The 20,980-nt window shown below is 43.1% G+C and overlaps 1 protein-coding gene across 1 annotated transcript in view; it reads right to left on the bottom strand.

Moving 5' to 3' along the window:
* Window positions 1-3,131: 3,131 nt before the first annotated feature.
* The window catches only part of LOC143715698 (putative G-protein coupled receptor 34), a 36,006-nt gene continuing 18,157 nt past the window's right edge, over window positions 3,132-20,980 (bottom strand). The window contains exons 2-5 of the mRNA XM_077207453.1: window positions 19,149-19,219; window positions 10,389-10,402; window positions 5,938-6,409; window positions 3,132-3,358 (exon numbers count right to left, since the gene is read on the bottom strand). Coding sequence (XP_077063568.1) covers window positions 3,132-3,358; window positions 5,938-6,409; window positions 10,389-10,402; window positions 19,149-19,219 — 784 coding nt within the window. The remainder of the gene's footprint in view (window positions 3,359-5,937; window positions 6,410-10,388; window positions 10,403-19,148; window positions 19,220-20,980) is intronic.

Here is a 20,980-nt window from a genome sequence, read left to right as displayed (position 1 = left end):
GTATGAGAAAATAAAACTGCTGGTCATGGAGGAGCTCCGTCAGGTATGTCACTCTGCACTATTTTTATACATAAATTGTACCTCTCACGCTGTAGTCTGTGATCTATAGATTCTAAACCCTATACACCAGATTTTCCTTACAATTGTTAAACGCCATAATATCTCCATATTCTAAACTGGTAATCTTTTTTACATGTAAGATATTTTGTGGCCCATTAAAAATATAATTCCTCCTTTCATGCAGACTAGAGACCATGCTGTAACCACAGACCTTTGGACAGAGGAAAGGACCAACACACACTACATCACTGTTACAGTGCATTACATCCTTGACTGGAAGATGGTAAACCGGATTCTGGCCACAAGAGAGATGGAAGGTGTTAAATCCAGTGACCACATCAGAAGGACTGTGGAGAGAATCCTTCAGGTATCTCTCTCCGTGTGTCTGTCTGTCTCTCAAATCAGATCATCTTTATCCACAAGGCATATGTAATTAATATTGCTAATTAATGATAAAATTGGGAAAAGTATGAGAACAGAGTGCAACAGTAACGACAACAAAAAACATGTTTACAAGAAAAATTATACAATAAGAGAAATATATCAATAAATACAACAGTAGCCATGTGTGTGTCACTGTCCCTTACTGTACTGCACATCAGTTTGTTGCAGGCAGCTGCATTTGCTGCTCTCTGTGTCGGAGGCAGTTTTACTTTTTTGATAGATTAAGGAAAACGTTTCATAAAAATTTCAAACTTTTAAAAATAGTTTTCATATTTTCATATCTTAGTGTCCTCCTGTGCTGATATGCATTAGCATGTGTAAACACTGTATGTTTTGTCCTAATATAAATTTATTGTAAATTTATATATATTTATTGAAAAGTTCTCTGTTCAGTTACAGGACCGTTAGTCATTCTGTTTTGATGCTCTTATATCTGGGCTTCTTTTTGCAAAGATTTTGTGTTAGTCTTTTTTTAATCTTTTTTTTTTTTTTTTTTTACCTCACACAGGAATTTGGCATCCTGAGCAACGACACCGCTTTTGTAACGGATAATGGCTCAAATGTGGTTGCAGCATTCAAGGATTATGTCCGACTCTCCTGTGCTGGCCATAATATCAACTTAATCTTAAAACATGTATTTGACCACTTGGACGAGAACAACCCAGTGCACAGCAACATCATCAAGCTGTTTAAGGACACAAAGACCCTTGTCACACACTTCAAAAGAGCAGGGTAAAATAGCATACAATTTTATGTCTTCCTGGTAAAGCTGCTTATATAATTTGAAAGAAATTAAAGTGAAATAAATAAAAAGAAGCTACTGTAATTTATACCTGCACAGGTCTTTGTTTTTTTTACTCAATTTTAAATAAATCTCTTTTTTTTAAATAAATGTTGTTTTCCCAAAATAGAGGCCAATAAATTGGAATTTATGTCACCGTAACATCCATTTTTCTTGTGCAATCTCTTTATATTTTAGGTTGCAAAAAGCACTGGACCAGTCACTGAAGCAATCTGTGGAGACGAGGTGGAATACCAGACTAGCAATGCTCCAATCTGTTAATGATGCTCTGAGATCTGGGAGGCTGCATGACATCCTGCTTCGCCGAAACGAGCTCCGTTACCTCAACAACATAGACTGCGAACTTCTTGAAGACATCATCCAACTCCTGAAACCTTTCGATGAGGCAACCAGGCATCTCTCCACTGATCAGACACCTACCCTTCACCTTGTCCTCCCGACCAAGGCTACTCTACTGAGGGGTTTGTCGATCCAGGATGGAGACAGTGTGATTGTAAAAGAGGTAATACAATACATTTCTGATTTTCATTTAGTTGGTGGTCATTCAAGTAGCAAACATAAGCAGTGCAATGATGTTGCAAGTATCGTCATGCTCCTCCTCCCCTAGCTGAAAGGGAAGTTAGCCCAGGCAGTGGAGATGAAATTCAAAGTCCACCTGTACCATAAGGTAGCCACAGCTCTCTCTCCAAGCCTGAGGAGTTTCTTGAGGAAAACTCTCAACGATCAGGAGTATGAGGAGGTCATCAGCACCCTGACAGCACTCACAGAAACAGCAGGGACAGATGAGAGAGTGAGAGGCCTTGTGGAGAAAGAGGGTGAATAACACTAGCATCAACAGCATTTGCAGAGCAAATGACAAAATTTATTTTAATTTATTTAGAGTGACACACACATACAGGACAGGTGTGAGGATTACCTTATAGGTAATGTTTAATATAGGTGTGTTAGACAATTGAGTATGTTAGACTACAAAGAACTAGATTGTAAATGACAATGTTCTATAATAATCTGTCTTTTTTCCTGAAGATCCACCCCCAGAGCAAGGAGCTATGGAGGTGCATAACTTTTTTGCAAGTTGTGTAGAAGAGGATGAGAGGAAGGAGGACAGTGGTGATATGGAGTCACATGGTCGCCAGTTGGTGCTGCAATACATGAGTGACACTAAGTTGACACGTTTCCAGTGTCTTCTTGACTTCTGGCGGGAGATGTCAGGTGGGCTCGTACCAGTTGCCAAGAGGCTGCTAGCTATCCCCGCAACAAGTACTCCTTCTGAGCGTAGCTTCAGTGTTGCGGGAAGACTGATAGAGGAGAGGCGTTCTACCCTCAATCCAGAAAATGTAGATGCACTTTTGTTCCTACACAGCAACATATAGCTAAGATGGACTCATTATGCAAGAGCATAATTGATGAAAATTCAATTAACATGTAATAAAAAATATATATAAATATAAACTATAAATGTATTGTTTACTCAACAATAAATGAGTAAAATGCAGCTTTATGTGCTGTTTGGGTTTATTTAACTATTGTAGACATGGTGTGAACTATGTACTGTTTTTCTTTTATTTGCTGTCTTCCATTTTCTGGAGAAAATCTAGAAACGGGCTCAGCAGCTGGTCTAAAACAGGATGGAGAGCAGATTAAATCAAATTCTATGTATTAACTAAACACTAATTGAAGGAAAAAATATATGGGAGCGGTACAGGAGCGGGAGTCAGTTTAAACAGGAGCGGGATGGGAGTGGGAGTCAATTTACCAGGAGCGGGATGGGATGGGATTATTTTTTAAACTTTGGTCTGGGAGTGGGACGGGACAAGATTTCTTTCTATGGGAGTGGGACGGGACAGGAGTGAAAATCCACTCCCGTGTCATCCTCTAGTGTGAACCCATGAGCTAATGGAGTCGTTCTGTAGGCCAAAAGAGCTCTCTGCGGGTCTTGGTTCTTTCTCAGCATTTGTTTTACTGTACGCACCGCTCGCTCTGCCTCTTCATTGCTCTGAGGGTATCGTGGACTGCTTGTGACATGTTCAAAGTCATAGTCTTGGGAAAACTCTGCAAACTCACAATATACAAACTGTGGACCGTTATCTGTCACAAGTGTTTCAAGGATCCCAAACCTGGCAAAAGCTTCAGCCTCTCCTCTGTTGTTGCTGTTATGAGTTTTGGTAAGTTTGCAACCTCTATGTATCTCGAGAAATAGTCAACCACCACCAAATAATGGCCTCCTTCCCATTGAAAGATATCAGCTGCGACTCGTTGCCAGGGTCTCGCTGGTAAAGGTGTTGGCATCAATTGCTCCGTTTTCTGCTGTGAATGCTGACAGCAGATGTCGCATCTCTCCACTAACTCTCTTATAACTCTCGTATACTGTTTTAGTTGTTGGCAGGTTAGATCCTCATTCTGTATTTCCTGAATCTGTTTCAGTTTTGTTTTTGTTGCAGGGATTTGTTGAACTATGAGATCCACAAAAACTCTGCACTCGTCCTCCAATGTTTTGTTTTCTGTTGTATTTTCGGGTCCAGATGGCACTCGTGACAACGCATCTGCAGTAACCAGTTGTTTTCCTGGGACATATGTAATCACATATATATCCTGCCGGATTCTCCTTTTATCCTTCCGCAGGCATGCGCTAAACCTGCCCTTCACTTTCAAAGGAGTACTGTTAGGTCCCAAGATCATCTTTATAGAATCTTTGAGTTTCCCTTGCTTTTCAGCTGAATACATAGATGCTGGAATCGCTGTAACTGCTGCACCTGTATCTATTTTAAAGGTGATTGGTTTATTATTCACCAGGATTTCCTGTTGCCACATATTCTCTTGTTTTTTGGTCTGGATCGTTCCCAAGAAAGCAGACTCATCATATGAACTGTCAACTATCGCTTCAAGTCTTTGAACTGACCGGCATTTCCTTTCTTTCTACATTTTCTGCATTCCGATTCTCTGGCTGGACACGATTTCCACGGGTGTTGTGGAATTTTTCCGCATCTCTTGCAGGAATCCGTCTGTTTTATTTTATGAGCTGCATTATAAAAACTTTGCGTTCTCTGAACTGTCCCCTCTGCTTTTTGCGATGTCATTCTTGCTTTAGATGTTCTCTTTGTCACGACTGCATCAACATTCCCTTCTTTCACTTCCGACTTTTCTCTTCTTATTATTGGCTGCTGACGTTTTATTTCCTCATTTTGTCTGACCTGAGTTATCGTTTTATCCAATGTCAAATTTGGATCTAGTTGCAGTCTTTCTGAGAGCTTTGCATCTCTTATGCCCACTACAATACGGTGTCTGATCATTTCCTCATGGAGGTCGCCATATCTGCAGTGTTCCGCGAGCGTATACACGTCCGTTATAAAACTCTCTGCTGACTCACCAGGCTGTTGAAATCTGCTGTTGAATTTCACTCTCTCATAAATAACATTATGTCTGCCAATAAAGTGCTCACTTAAAGCCTTCTTGACTTCTTCATAACTTTTTTTCTCTTCCTCGCTTAGGGGTAACATATTTAATATGTCTTCAATTTTCTCCCCCATAATGTAAAGAAGAGAGTTTACCTGGTAGGCGGAGGGTTTTTCTGCAAGGCCCGTTGCTACTCTGAATCGCTCAAAGCGGCGCATCCACTGTGGCCATGAACTGGGCTCGTTCGAAATTGAAACTTCCCAGAGGTATCAGCGAAAATATCTGATCCATATTTTGACTATGTTCACTCACTCTTAATCTGGCGCGCACTGCTCCGCTGTTCCTTTTCTTTTCTTTTCACAGGCCAGTTCTCAATTGCACTCGTGCACTGTTTAAATTATTATTTTTTTTTTTAGCAGTCCGTGTAAAACATCGCTCTTTTCTCTCACTTCTTTGTTTACTTCTTTTCAGGTTGTGAAAATCACTTCTGACACCATGTAACAGACGTTTATATGTTAATCTCTGAGATGAAACATCAGGACACGCAAACAGCTCTTTTACTGAACATCCATTTATTATTATTCTTTCCTCGTTCTCCTCAAAACCTAACTGAACAGAAGTGCCCCCGAGTGTCCAGTTGTTTACACTACACACTGTTGATACTAAAATGAGAGGTTTAAAGCAACCACTGTGCAATACATTTTTTTCTATGAGATAGAATCTACTCAGACTAAAAATAAATAAATTCATAAACAGCATAGAAGATTGGAAATGTGTTTGGAATCAATTAAATTGACATTTACATAATAAATGGTGTACATGTACATCAGTATGGCCTTTGAAAGATTGTACCGTATTCTAAAGTCCAGTTTCTATAATTCAGGCTTTTCATTATGGAAAGAATTGTTTAGGTTATTATCAGTGTTTAAGTTATACCCCGTTCATGAGCACAAGACCTTTTCTAATGCATCTATTTGCACCCATAATCTTTCGACAAAGATCCTCATTCTCTGGCAATAGTAACAAAATAGGGAAGAACATCACAAACACACTAACAATTTAGCCCTCATTCATGGACAGTCTTGGCAGCTGCTTAAATTAAACTGGGCTCTGAAGGCCCTCCCAGGAGAAAAAGACGTACTATTAAATGTATTAAAAATGTACTTGAGTATGTTTTTAGTACAATACAAATATACTTTAATGCATTTTTAATACATTTAACAGTACGTCTTTTTCACCTGGGCTGGAAAACAAGAAGTAAATAACTGGATCCAAGGAGGAATTTAGTACTGCGAACAGGTTGGCCAGCTCCTTCAGGATGTGGAACACACGGAGTACTGAACAGTCATGCAGCAGCGGTTTGATGAATATGGAAGGCAGTTTCATCAGATAATAGGGCACAAAGCACACACAGAAAATGACTATTAGCACTAGCATGTTTCGCTTAGAATTTCTGAATGTTTGGCTATTGAATGGGGTCTGTGTAGAGAACTGAACTTGTCTCAGCTTTTGAAGAGTCTTCCAGTATAGAATAATCAGAGATATCAGGACAAAAATGAAGATCACAAGGGCCCCACAACTGATGATTGTGTAGCTCAAACTGAGCTGGAGACTGTGTTTGGATCCGTAGGTAAGTCGATCAAGCTCTTGATCGTGACTCCGGGAGTTCTGAAGAATGAGGATCAAGTAGATGGAAGATATGTGTAAGGACTGGGCTAAGTGGGTGAATCTGAATAACTAAATACATCCTGCTAAAGACCAAAAATCTCTGAATGTAAATTAACCCAACACACACACACACACACACACACACACACACACACACACACACACACACACACACACACACACACACACACACACACACACACACACATTCACCCACCAGTGAAGACCACACTCAGGACAGAGCGTGGTGTCCGATTACAAGACATTTTATGACTGATCGGAATGTCCCAAAGGAAGTGGATTCCAAAGCGAAAAGAAACTTCTTTTCTTTAAAAGACATTTAACCAGATATATTCAATGTGTTTTTATGTGTGTCCATTTGCCCATGTCACATTGGAATGACTATGATTTTATCGTAGCTTAAAGTGAATTATAAATACCTTCATTATGCATTTTAAATATAACTGTCTATTCCCATAACTTGTACACATAGTTCTGGACACCTCCAGAATGCTTTCGGTGTGATCAATCAGAACACGTACAGTAATATCCAGTAAAATATAGTTTACTATGTTTTCCATCTTTGGAGTGAAAAGAGACCAAAACTAACATCACTGGTGTTCTTAGATAACAGCGTTTACGACCCAAAGGAATGTTCACAGAACTGTGGCTCTCTCTGAATTCTAACCAAGGAGGAGAAATGAATCCTGTATTCATATATATATATATATATATATATATATATATATGCTATTATATATCCACTTGAGAATTGTATGAACAATGTATCTAAGTTTCCTATTTCATGAGTTGCCTTTTTGTGGTATGGTCTATGTTTCTCGACAACTTTAATGCGATAATGTTTTAAACTTTGCCAACTAATGTTTAACCAAATCCATTTGTGGCAAGTTTGGTCTCGATAAACTCCAATCTTCATTCCCCATTTGTTAATTGACATTACATTTTGCTAAACTTTGTGACACATTAGTATTATAAGAATTGTGAAGATTCTTCTCTTAAACACCCAATGAAACTAGAGATTTAAATGCCTGGTTATAACACAAAGGGTCATAAAATCTCCCTCCAAAGGGACAGCTCCTGATTGGACCCTCCTCCAAAGAAGGCGGAAACGTCAGGTCTTCAAAAGGACTGAATACCAGTTTATCGCTCTCTTACTTCTCTTGTCCTCGTGTCATAATGTAACGTCTCGCCTCCGGGCGAGCTCTTCGCCTTTCTTTTATTTGTTTCTAGTTTAGTTTGTGTTTTTCAGTCTTAGATAAGTCTCCGTGTTTAATTCCAATCGACGAGTGAAAAGAACACCGCGTGACATATCTCTTCAGCAAATCTATCTACAAGGGACCTTTAAACGAGCGCGCGCTCGTTTTGAAGGAGAAACACGCGCACGTGACCACGTGGCGAGAGACGCACACAAGCTTCTTCACCAGCCATGCAAAGATGTGACGTTAACTCCGCGTGATTTCCCCGTAGAGATCTTTATTTCTTTTCTTTGTTAGTCAAAGTTTTGTTTTCCGTAGTCGACTCTGTTCACTTCCACAAAGTGAAACGAACCAAGCCGAACTATTTTCCTTTGGTAATGTTACCCCAAAGACTTGGAAACTCCGTTCAACACGCGCGCCAAGCAGCACCCAGTGACGCTTCCTAAAGGACTCCGCTCACGCACGCGCAGGAATGCCGCGACACAGAGAGACCCAGAAACTTAAGTATATCTCTTTATAGAGCTTCTAAGAAGCATTAAGATGATGTTTTCGTGTTGTTACAGACAGGGGACTGTCAGGGTGAATGTTGCCAATGCTCTCTCTCTCTCTCTCTCTCTCTCTCTCTCTCTCTCTCCCTCTTCCCCTCTCACACGTGTTTCCATTGTCCACACTCTATGCATTTCTCGTTCATCGATGCCTTATCGTGTTTTGTTGTTTATTATGTTTGTAAATACATATATCCCATGTAACCGTAGTAAATACATAAGTAGTTCTGCCTTATTAAATTCATTATATTCATTTGATTGATGTACTGCCTTTTTGCTCATTTTCACCTCCCTTAAGTGTCAAAAGATCTTATAGCAACAAGCTTACAAATTAAAGATACTTTAAAGAGTATGTGTTTATAGGGCAGGAAACCCAATTCTTGTGGCCACAGAATTGCTTTTCCTGAAATCCTATAAAGTAAGATGATATTGTGGATTCCCACAAATATTAGTCTGACAATTGAGCTAATTAATTTAGCCTGTTTTGTAAGACGTGGTCCGTGTAGTTAATTGCAATCAACTTGTGGTTAAGTGCAAGGATACACAGACATGCATGCAGGTAAAATGACATATCATCCCTTATCGGGAGTTTTATTAACATGTAAGACTGATCTAATCCAAACATCTATGAATAATTATTAATTACCAATTATTAATTATGATATGCAAATTCCCCACGGATTAGATCCGCCCCAGAGTCTTTACATAATTGGTGGAGAATGCAGGCACATTTTAAACTTGTTTTTGAGCAATTTAGTTTCAATCGATGTCTATATTGTGATTTAATATTGTACGCGCGCCTCGAGTGAGCGAACGCAACGCGAACTCACTGGCTGACTGATTAAAGGCACAAAGCCGAGTCCATTTCAGCACATTAACAGCTGCAAAATAATGTCTAACATTCCTTTTGCCATTGTTAATAACTAAAAGTAAAACTACAGTTTCATAGTATTAAATTTGTCCAACAAAAGACGAAGAAACCTCTTTTGAATTGTGACATTTTAATGTTAAACTCCCCTGTCCGAACGAGATTCTTCTGTCAGGGTAAAGACTAGATTTAGTGAAACGATGCTCTTTCACTATTCTTAAGAAAGGCCTGATATTATAATCGTTAGATTAACGATGAACTCCTGGTTAAACATTGACGTAGCTACTCAATTGTAAAAAATCTTAAGCATATTTAATCATAAGTGCTATTTGATAATATGTCATGGGAGTCGAAAAAACAGACGAATATTTCCTGTTTTATTTTGCACGACGCAGCAAACCAATCCCGCCAGACGTGTTTGTTAAAATATAGCACCAAAAAAATCCAAAACCTAAAAACATTTTTAATCATAAGTGCTATTTGATAAATGTTATTTGGATCCGAACGACAGACGTATAATTCCTGTTGTCCATATTAGTGTGTGGAAGCGAAGAAATCCTTCCGCGCACACGTGTGTCGAATAGAAAAAACCCGCCGAGGTTTAAATTTCATAAGCGAACACGTGTGAATCATAGCGCTAATTGTTGTATGTGGGAATCGAAAAACCGATGCCTAATTCCTGTTGTCCCTATGTGTGTGTGTAGAAAAAAAATCTATTGTGTTCCTCTCGCCCACAGTGAAGCCAGTATGTTCCGGTCCTACAGTCCCACAACCCGCTGGGACAACCTGGAGACATGGCTGAGATTCATGACACCTCCATTCCTGACCAAGGTCGCCAGTGACTCAGAGCCCCGAGCCAAGAGCATCGCAGACGTGGACAGGCTGATGGCGCACAAACCAAGCCAAAGCTCCCACGACAAAGACCGGTCAGACACGTCAACCTCACTTGCCAGCTCATCGCACAAGCACGTCTCCACGAAAGGAGCCGCATCGCCCTGGAGCACGAAGTTGCAACGCTAAGGATGCAAGCCGAGGATGACAACGACCCCGAGCGACAGAAGGAAGTGGAAAGACTTCAAACTGCCCTATCTGATCTTCATCTGCACATAGACCAAAGAGTGCAGTCAGAGAAAAGAACCAGAGAGGAACTCAACGAGAAACTCCAACAAAAGTGAAGCCCCTTGCAAAGAGCAGAGACTGAACTTAAAGAGACTCGAAAGCCACGGCCTGCGAAAGAAACTCGCAAGAGGCCCGTGCTACCATCCACAAGCTCGTTTAGCAGAGACAAGATCTCGAACACGAACTTCACACCGTTCACACAGAGTTGAAACCCTCTTATAGACTGCAGAAGGACCGGGAAGGGGAAACGCACACCACAAAGTTTCCCTGACCAGCCAGTCTGCACCTTTCAGCCAAGAACCCAGAGCTGTACAGGGGGGTGAAAGCCCACTGTTCAAAACATCACCAGCCAGCCCACAGGAACCCCCATCAGCAGCGAGGGGGGGAAGAGCCTTTCCAGGAGAGCCCCGGCCACTAACCACGGCATGGCTCCCAAAAGACTTAACAAGCTGGCCAGAAACATCCCTATGTTCACTCCGAACCATGCAGGAGGCCACAACGTGCACGCCATCCGCAGGACATTGACTTTCACTTACAAACTGTTACCAACGTCACCGCGTGGGACAGATTGTACCTGCTCAGAATCACGTCCAGTCGTGATGCGCGCAGCTTCCTCGACCTCGACCAGAGACAGTCAAGTCGGACTACCAGCCGCTGCGGCAGGCCTTCACTAAAGAATTCTCTGATCCAGAATCAGACCAAAGACTAATCACAGCCATGGACCTCAATCAGTCCGGCATGGAGGATGATTTCAACTTCAGAACTTTGTCTCTCCGAAATCTGCACCCCACAGTGAGTCATCATCTAGACATCCTGGCCTGACCACATAGCATGACTACTCAACAGCTAAAAGAAGCTTACACAAAGCAAAAGACTGTGTCCGAAAAGACTTTGAAAAATCCCACAATCTACTCTTTCTCTGAGCCCTACTCAGAGCTGCCTCTAGAGGGCGCCCCACAACACCATAGCCCTTTTTACAGAGAGTCAAGACCGTTCCAGGCCAATGGAGGGCAGCACTACTGCGATGGTGCTCGTCCAAGACACCAGAGCGAGGGCTTTGACAGATTCTGGGACCTGCAACAACCACCCGACCACCCAAAAGGTGGAGCCACATGGGAAACCGACCAATGGCCCAGAAAGAGCCGCGCCCCATCGACCAGACCATCAAGCCCAGACAGCCCAGAGCGGAACCCCTCTCGACATGCCACTGGTAAGCACAAGTCTGAACCCACATCAGAAAAAAACAGTGCCGCCACATCTGAGACAGCTGAGACCCTGAAGTCGCTGAAAGAGCTTCTTCACAAAAGACTTTCCAAAGGAGACAAGAGGGACAAGACAGACACCCAGCCACCACAGCTGACAGCTGCACAGCCTGAGCGACACAGCACAGTTTCCCACAGCTGGGTCCAAAAGCCCAAAATACCTAGAAATGCTGCTTGTCTGTCTGTCTCCGCAGAGAACTACACAAGACCGGCCCTAACCGCCCATCGATCACCACACCAGCCCCTGCGCTAAGACTCCTGGGGAACCTGATCGAAAAGGGGGTGGCCCGGAAACTCTACCTAGCCATCACTTTGGAAAATGAGGTGAGCCTGGAAGCCCTGGTAGACACCGGCTCAGACCTCACTTTAATGTCAGCTCAGCTCTTTGAAAGACTCAGCGCTAAAGCTAAGAGCAAAGATTGAACTCTTATACCCCAAACGTGTGAGCTGAACGTGCAGTCGTACAGCCAGAACAACATCCGGCTTGAACAGGTAGCTCCCATTCACCTGACAGTCTGGGCCCAAGTTCAAGAACCCCTCCCCCTCCAGTCACACGGGTCACCAAAGCCAGACTGGCCGGTCACAGAGGTCACGAGAACTACAACAAAGCCAGACTTCAAGGTCACAGAGTTCCCAGGAACTCCAGCAGCCATCCATGGGTACACAGCCTCAGCACCAAGTCAAGATTCAAGTTCGCTACCCTGCACCTTCCAGCTCGCCAAAGACCACGCAATGCCCACTCAACGATGCGTGACCTAATGCAGAAGGCCTCTAACACAGAAGGCCTCCTCAGAAAGAATTCCTAAAACCCCAATGATTTTGAACTGCAAAACCAGAAGACACTGCACGAACACAGTGCACGACTCTGCTAAAAAGGTCCCTGATCAGCATAGGACATAGAACTTGTAAAAGTAGATGAAAATGTGTGCTCAAAGAGTTGCAAAACTCTGCATTCGTAAAATTAGAATTTTACTGATTTAAAAGAATCTTAAATGGACGTGTAAATCTCAACGGCCAACAGACTATGAACGACTCTTTTGAAACAAACAGTTTCTAGATGCTGGTTGAATTGGCACTGCTAAACATTAGTTTCCATGACAATGAAGGGTTACAGAAAACACTAGCTCCAAATAAGGCATACGTCACCTTGACGCCATAGTGTAGGAAAACCACCTGAGTTTAAACTACTGTAAACCTACAGGTGTGCATTTGATCATTGCGATCCAAACGGAACACAACATGCGATAAGCATTTTGATCACTGGTTGCTGGCTTGTCTAAATGCAGATAAAACAATAGCTGGAATTGACATCTCTACTGTAAGTGAAAGAGTCTTAGATTTCCAACTAATATAAGTAAGTTCAGCAGTAAAGCGTAAGTCTGTTTGACAAAAAAAAAAAAATCTCATCTCAGCAGCTTGTAAACTGTACCGATATCTATCCTGCTTTGGTTAAAGAAATCCAAATTGCAGTATTGCTAAACCTGTTTCTGACAAAGAAAGCTCAGGACAGTGTTATATATACGTAGACCTGGGTGATGCTCCCCTTTCTACAATGTAAAGGCCTTACAAATTATTGTTAGATTGATGTAATTCACCTAAAAATTTTAGCTGCATCTACAAGCAGAGAGCTACCTAGCGATCAAAACTGTTCACTCACTGAAGAGCCAGCATTTATGCATGAGAGGGACGTAACTATATAGGCTTAGACAAGCTTTGACTTACAGCAAATCTATTTCCTTACTCTGTAAACAAATAGAATAAGTTGTGTAAAGTAAAGAGAAGAGTTCCATGAGTAAAATTAGCAAATGCCAAAACACATTTGCATTTTACTAAATGTAACATCAAGTTCTTAAAAGACTTAAAGTATAGGCGCCCCCTTTTAACCCGTTTAAACATGCATAACTCAGTAAAATGTGCAGACATTCTTCAGGTACTGTTGAATTGTTCTGACATGCTCTGGTTCCCATGACAACAACTGGTCACAGGAAGTGCTAACTTGTGATGTCACTTTGTAAACAAACCAGCCTAGCTGGCTAAGCTAACCTAACCTAGCGTCCATCCAGCTTAGGCTAAGCTAACCTAACCTAGCATTCATCCAGCTTAGGCTAAGCTAAATAATAACTTCTACAGTTAGCAGTTAGCACCATTCACTTGAAGCCTTAATTACAGCTTTTGTTTACACAGTGCAAAGTATTCTAGAATACTTTCTTTAACCCCAGTTAGGGTTTCTCATTCTTCACTTTCCGTACTTTCAATTCTTCTCAGCTAAATTGCACCTTCACTAGTTAGGCGTAGTCCTGGCTGAGCGCTGTGGGCAAAATTTGCAGATTCCCTGTCAATTAAACTTAAGTTTAACTACATGTAAACTGTGTAGCTAGAGAAGAATTCGTATAGTAATGAGAATTTCCATCAGCATGTTGATTAAACCTTTGGAGGGACACACACAGTGTGGTCTTAAACACGCAACCGCTGTAACCCACTATGGAGTGTTGGTCCAGGCAAATCCAAAGTTTAGTCACTAGTACTACTGACTATTCTCACATTCAGATCAGTCCCGCTGTTCTGACCACTCACTTAAGTTTTAATTTTTGTTTTTTTAGTCTAATAATAATAGCAGTCAGCTATTACCTTGTCTATTCGGCCATCTATTTGACTTAATTCATTTCCTCTCTTGTTTGAATGTGGTTCCATTTCCCATAGGGCCCAGAAAGGAAACAGAGGCACCTTTATTTGTGATTTTGTTTATTTTCAACAAGTGCACTCATTTTTGTGACCCTGCAACACAAGTAATTTCAAAAATTACTAGAGCATAACTATAGGTCCTGAGGATTGATAATAAGCATAATTTGAATAGGAAAGCTGTCCTTTTTCCTCCTAGCAGCCACTTCGTCAAGGCGTAGTGAACCACTAGTTAAGTCCTGAGAAATAATTTAGTCATAAGAACCATCTTAAGTCAGTTATTTCATCTCGGCTATGCCCTTTCCGGGAAATACTCTCGGAACCACATAAGTCTTAGCCTCCTAACATCCACAGCTAAGATGATAAGGATACAAGACATACTTCACTAGCTAGATGCACATGAAACACCTAGCTTTATGCTACATACCTAGCGAACCCGTTAAACCGTGGTTCTGAACTTTTAGGGTCATGTATTAGTCTCTCACCACAAGTGCGACAAAATGGCACTGAGCCTCTTCTTAAGCTGACCTTAACCTTCCAGCTTACCAAAGACTATGACAAAACAATGGACACCATGAGAAACCACCTCTCATACCCCTCCAACCACCCACGAACGCCGTCTGCACCCACCGACAACCGGTGCCCCAGACAACCGACGTCAACAAGCAAATGCTGCATGCACAAGACAACATTCTGCGTTCTGCACCTGATGCCATCACTGCGCCACAGCTTGTGGTGCCACAGTGCAAAAGGGGGGTCATGCCAATGTATGTCCACGACGCACCATGTGCTGCACACCGCAGCACCAGAGACACTTGCAAGACACCGAAGCAAGCGGCATACCGGCGTCCTCAAGCGAAAAGACTGTCCTAGCCAACCAAGGACGACACTCGCTGAAATTTTTCCTCCCTTTCTCTTTCTCTCTCCCTCTCCCTTTCACTTTTACCAGGATGCTGCTGTGGTTCGCCATCCTGTGCCTCCAGCCAACCAGAGGGCAGCTGCAATCGGACATCTCACCAGGTCCAGCATCAGACATCGTCCTAAGGGAACAACCAGGACTCTTTTTCTGCCGGACCCGCACTCAGAAAGTGTATGTGCCACCTGATCCTCGCAACGCCTACAGAACACAATACAGCTGGGTGGGGGCCGATGGACAGAAGACGCCCTCACTCACGCTGAGGCCGATGTCGAGCACATGCTCAACGAACTTGAGAAAATGACTGTCACGCCAGTGGAGCCAGGTGGCCACAACCGCCGCCGCACTGCCGTCAGAACTCTGTTTAACACTTGTATGTCCAGCATGAATGCAGTAAACCTAGCCAACGTGAGACGGCATGCAGCCGAAATTCAGACTGAGATTCCACAGATAACAGAGCAACTCCCAACACAGAGTGCATCCCTGCAGACGATCGACAAGACATTAAAGGGAACTGTGGTAATTTTCAACACTCACAGCGTTCGGCTGACCCAGACAGTGAACTCCATGAAACGGCTGTTTACGGTCTTCCAGAATGACTTTGGTCAAACTCAGCTGGTAACAACCCTGATGACAGACCTGCTGTTGGAGGTGAACTCCTCCATTGACAGCCTAGCCATGGGTAGAATTCCACCGCACCCGATACCCTTAAGCCTTGTGCAAACCGTGCTGGCTTCCGCCATCACCACGCAACTGACTCTCTACAAATACACCTTGCCCACTCGCTGGGTAGGGCCATCCCACTCTGCGTCGACCACAAGCAGAGAAAAGGGGGCTTTCTCCTGAACTTACCCATCACAGTCAAGCCGAATCCACCGGCTCAAGAACATTGGCAATGTCAGATTCTGAAAGGTAACACTCACATCAAGATCCGCACGCCGTACGTGATTGACTTGCACGACAGCGACACTAAGCTGTCCCCAGCTCCGAATCCACACATGTGCACACTGACCAAAGACATTCACTATCTCTGCCCTAACAAAGCCTTGCTCAGAGACAACACTGACGGAATCTGCGGGCTGCAGATCAGCGACACCCGCTGCCCTGCCGAAGCTAAGCCTCGCACTCAAGTCATCAAGCCCCAAGCAGAGATTGTAAGTGGCAGGTGGCTCATTAACACTCCTGTGCGCACAGCTGCACTCACGTACGACCAGAATGACACTGACACCTTTGTCACCTCGCTCCACCAGAGCAGGTGAATCCAAGTACCGAAAGGTGCCATCCTTCACCGTGACAACCTGGCATGGTACCATCTTCCAAGCAAAGAGCACAAATTAGAACTGGAAATCCCATCCTTCTCCAGTAACCACACTTTCACTCTAACTCCAGAACGGGAGTTGTGGTTTGCGAAATGGGGGGGTCCCAGCGAATTGACATTTATCCTATCGACACAGCCCTCCAAGATTTGTCTCAACTGCCCTACTTAACCACCACATCTGCTGTCCAATCCTGGATTGCGGCCGACCCTACGCTGGGTACCTCTATCAACCACACCCAGACGCTCGACAGTCATCCTGCGCAAGAGGCTCAACGAGGTGCGAACATCTACAGCCAAGCCCACGGGACCCTCAGGAAGAGGGTACCACCCTGGAGGCTGCGTCGAACTTAATCAAGCTGAGCCCTCAGCCTCAGCCTGAGAGCACCTGCTACCCGATCATCATGATTCACCTGTCATCCGTCCATTGTGATGATTGTTGTCCGATTAAGTCCACACAGGGACTTCATCAGACAAAAAGGGGGACTGTAAGGACTGGGCTAAGTGAATCTGAAAAACTAAATACATCCTGCTAAAGACCAAAAATCTCTGAATGTAAATTAACCCAAACACACACACACACTCACATTCCCCCACCAGTGAAGACCACACTCAGGACAGAGCGTGGTGTCCGATTACAAGACATTTTATGACTGATCGGAATGTCCCAAAGGAAGTGGATTCCAAAGTGAAAAGAAACTTCTTTTCTTTAAAAGACATTTAACCAGATATATTCAATGTGTTTTTATGTGTGTCCATTTGCCCATGTCACATTGGAATGACTATGATTTTATCGTAGCTTAAAGTGAATTATAAATACCTTCATTATGCATTTTAAATATAACTGTCTATTCCCATAACTTGTACACATAGTTCTGGACACCTCCAGAATGCTTTCGGTGTGATCAATCAGAATACGTACAGTAATATCCAGTAAAATATAGTTTACTATGTTTTCCATCTTTGGAGTGAAAAGAGACCAAAACTAACATCACTGGTGTTCTTAGATAACAGCGTTTACGACCCAAAGGAATGTTCACAGAACTGTGGCTCTCTCTGCATTCCAACCAAGGAGGAGAAATGAATCCTGTATTCATATATATATATATATATGCTATTATATAGCCACTTGAGAATTGTATGAACAATGTCTCTAAGTTCCCTATTTCATGAGTTGCCTTTTTGTGGTTTGGTCTATGTTTCTCGACAACTCTAATGCGATAATGTTTTAAACCTTGCCAACTAATGTTTAACCAAATCCATTTGTGGCAAGTTTGTTCTCGAAAAACTCCAATCTTCATTCCCCATTTGTTAATTGACATTACATTTTGCTAAACTTTGTGACACATTAGTATTATAAGAATTGTGAAGATTCTTCTCTTAAACACCCAATGAAACTAGAGATTTAAATGCCTGGTTATAACACAAAGGGTCATAAAATCTCCCTCGAAAGGGACAGCTCCTGATTGGACCCTCCTCCAAAGAAGGCGGAAACGTCAGGTCTTCAAAAGGACTGAATACCAGTTTATCGCTCTCTTACTTCTCTTGTCCTCGTGTCATAATGTAACGTCTCGCCTCCGGGCGAGCTCTTCGCCTTTCTTTTATTTGTTTCTATTTTAGTTTGTGTTTTTCAGTCTTAGATAAGTCTCCGTGTTTAATTCCAATCGACGAGTGAAAAGAACACCGCGTGACATATCTCTTCAGCAAATCCATCTACAAGGGACCTTTAAACGAGCGCGCGGTCGTTTTGAAGGAGAAACACGCGCACGTGACCACGTGGCGAGAGACGCACACACGCTTCTTCACCAGCCATGCAAAGATGTGACGTTAACTCCGCGTGATTTCCCCGTAGAGATCTTTATTTCTTTTCTTTGTTAGTCAAAGTTTTGTTTTCCGTAGTCGACTCTGTTCACTTCCACAAAGTGACGAACTTAGCCGAACTATTTTCCTTTGGTAATGTTACCCCAAAGACTTGGAAACTCCGTTCAACACGCGCGCCAAGCAGCACCCAGTGACGCTTCCTAAAGGACTCCGCTCACGCACGCGCAGGAATGCCGCGACACAGAGAGACCCAGAAACTTAAGTATATCTCTTTATAGAGCTTCTAAGAAGCATTAAGATGATGTTTTTGTGTTGTTACAGACAGGGGACTGTCAGGGTGAATGTTGCCAATGCTCTCTCTCTATCTCTCTCTCTCTCTCTCTCTCTCTCTCCCTCTTCCCCTCTCACACGTGTTTCCATTGTCCACACTCTATGCATTTCTCGTTCATCGATGCCTTATCGTGTTTTGTTGTTTATTATGTTTGTAAATACATATATCCCATGTAACCGTAGTAAATACATAAGTAGTTCTGCCTCATTAAATTCATTATATTCATTTGATTGATGTACTGCCTTTTTGCTCATTTTCAAGTCCCTTAAGTGTCAAAAGATCTTATAGCAACAAGCTTACAAATTAAAGATACTTTAAAGAGTATGTGTTTATAGGGCAGGAAACCCAATTCTTGTGGCCACAGAATTGCTTTTCCTGAAATCCTATAAAGTAAGATGATATTGTGGATTCCCACAAATATTAGTCTGACAATTGAGCTAATTAATTTAGCCTGTTTTGTAAGACGTGGTCCGTGTAGTTAATTGCAATCAACTTGTGGTTAAGTGCAAGGATACACAGACATGCATGCAGGTAAAATGACATATCATCCCTTATCGGGAGTTTTATTAACATGTAAGACTGATCTAATCCAAACATGTATGAATAATTATTAATTACCAATTATTAATTATGATATGCAAATTCCCCACGGATTAGATCCGCCCCAGAGTCTTAACATATGGCTAAAAAGAAGAGCCAAATAGCTGCAAAAAATGTGGCGGGCGATACGAACTGTCAGTAGTCCATTAGTCTCCAATGGCCGGACAATCCTCAGGTACCTGAAAAGAGAGTAAAGAGCACTATCAATAGCACTTTACACTTTAAATAACAAAATAACTATATCATGATATATATCGTTATAGTGAAATCCAATTTCTCATATCGTGAAATAAGAATTTGGTGGTTTTGCCCACACAATTTAATCCCTTTCTTGTGTGTAATGTGCTGCAAATACAATGTTGGGCATTGAAGATACAATTTAACTAGTAACCTAAACCGTTAAAAACATCTTCAATGTTAATGGGTAAAGCATACGCGGCAGCAGGTCAGGCCGGCGCTTGCTGACATACAATGGCCATTTTACAAATGTATCAGGCTGACCTGCTGAGGGACCTGGAGACTAGCGAGGGGGCGGGTGCGGTGGAGGTGGAGCGGTGTTCACCTCATTATACGGTGCCCGCTCCACCTCGGTGCCCTCAGGAGGCCATTCGGCCAACCCCGAAACCCTCGGTGCTTCGGGGCGCAGCGGTTTCCAGCGAATCTCAGACCCAACGTCTCTGTCACGACGTGGTGTCGGGTTCGCGAAAATCAGTCAGTTTGAGTATCTCCTACCAGTATGTTCCAGTTCACCAAAGTGACGACTATTATTACACCAGAAGCCAGTCTCGAGAGGCTGGTTCCCTTAGTAGAATATTTGTCAGAGTGGAAGGTTCTGCCAAACATATCTCAATGGGTCCTGCACTTTGTAGAGAAGGGGTACAGAATCCAGTTCGGTTCTCGTCCGCCACGCTACAACGGGGTGCTACTCACAGTGGTACACCCGGAGCAGGCTCTGGTAATGGAGCAAGAGTTGAAAGCACTGTTAGCGAAAGAGGCTATAGAGTTGGTTTCTCCGGCCGACAGAAACTCAGGGTTCTACAGCCGGTACATCATTGTTCCGAAGAAGGATGGGGGGTTGCGTCCTATTTTAGATATTCGTCTTCTCAATAGCTCAGTCAAGAAATTGAAGTTCAAGATGCTGACATTGAAACAGTTAGTGACCCAAATAAGGTCCGAGGACTGGTTTGTCACAATAGATCTGAAAGACGCTTACTTCCATGTCTCCATCCTCCCACAACACAGGAAGTTCCTGAGATTCGCTTTGGGGGGCGAAGCATACCAGTATCGGGTTCTTCCATTCGGTCTAGCTCTATCTCCCCGTACATTCACGAAATACGTAGATGCAGCTCTAGCCCCGCTCAGCCCCGCTCAGAGCAATCTATGTTCCAGGACATCAGAATGTAGGAGCAGACATCCTGTCGATACTGGGGCTGAGGCCTGGGGAATGGAGGCTCCACACCGAGGTGGTGGAGCACATTTCGGGAGTTTATGGCCAGGCACAGTATTTACTTCTTGGTGTCACCAGCGACAGTGGGATCCAGTTAATTTCACCATCGGTCCAATACTTGAATTCCTGCAAGATCGCTTCATGGCAGGGCTATCCCCTTCTTCTCTGAAGGTCTATGTTGCGGCTATCGCTGCCTACCATGCCCCCTCTGGGGGCTCATCTATTGGAAAAGATCCTCTTATTATTCGTTTCCTCCGTGGCACCCTGAGGCTGAGGCCTGTAGTTCGTTCCAGAATCCCAGCTTGGGACCTGGCTATTGTTCTAGAAGGTCTTTCTGTTGCTCCCTTCGAGCCTTTTGAGTCTGTCTCAGAAAAATTTCTGACCCTCAAAACAGTGTTTCTTCTGACTATTTCCTCACTAAAGAGAGTAGGAGATTTACAGGCTTTGTCGGTTTCTCCGTCATGCCTTGAGGATACTTGCCTTGAGGATACTA

The sequence above is a fragment of the Siphateles boraxobius genome, unplaced genomic scaffold (genome assembly GCF_051911475.1).
Source record: "Siphateles boraxobius isolate OS27281-9 unplaced genomic scaffold, OSU_SipBor_1 6, whole genome shotgun sequence".
Taxonomy (NCBI): Eukaryota; Metazoa; Chordata; class Actinopteri; order Cypriniformes; family Leuciscidae; genus Siphateles; species Siphateles boraxobius.
Note: the sequence above shows the minus strand (reverse complement) of the source record. Positions and strands in the feature narration are given on the sequence as shown.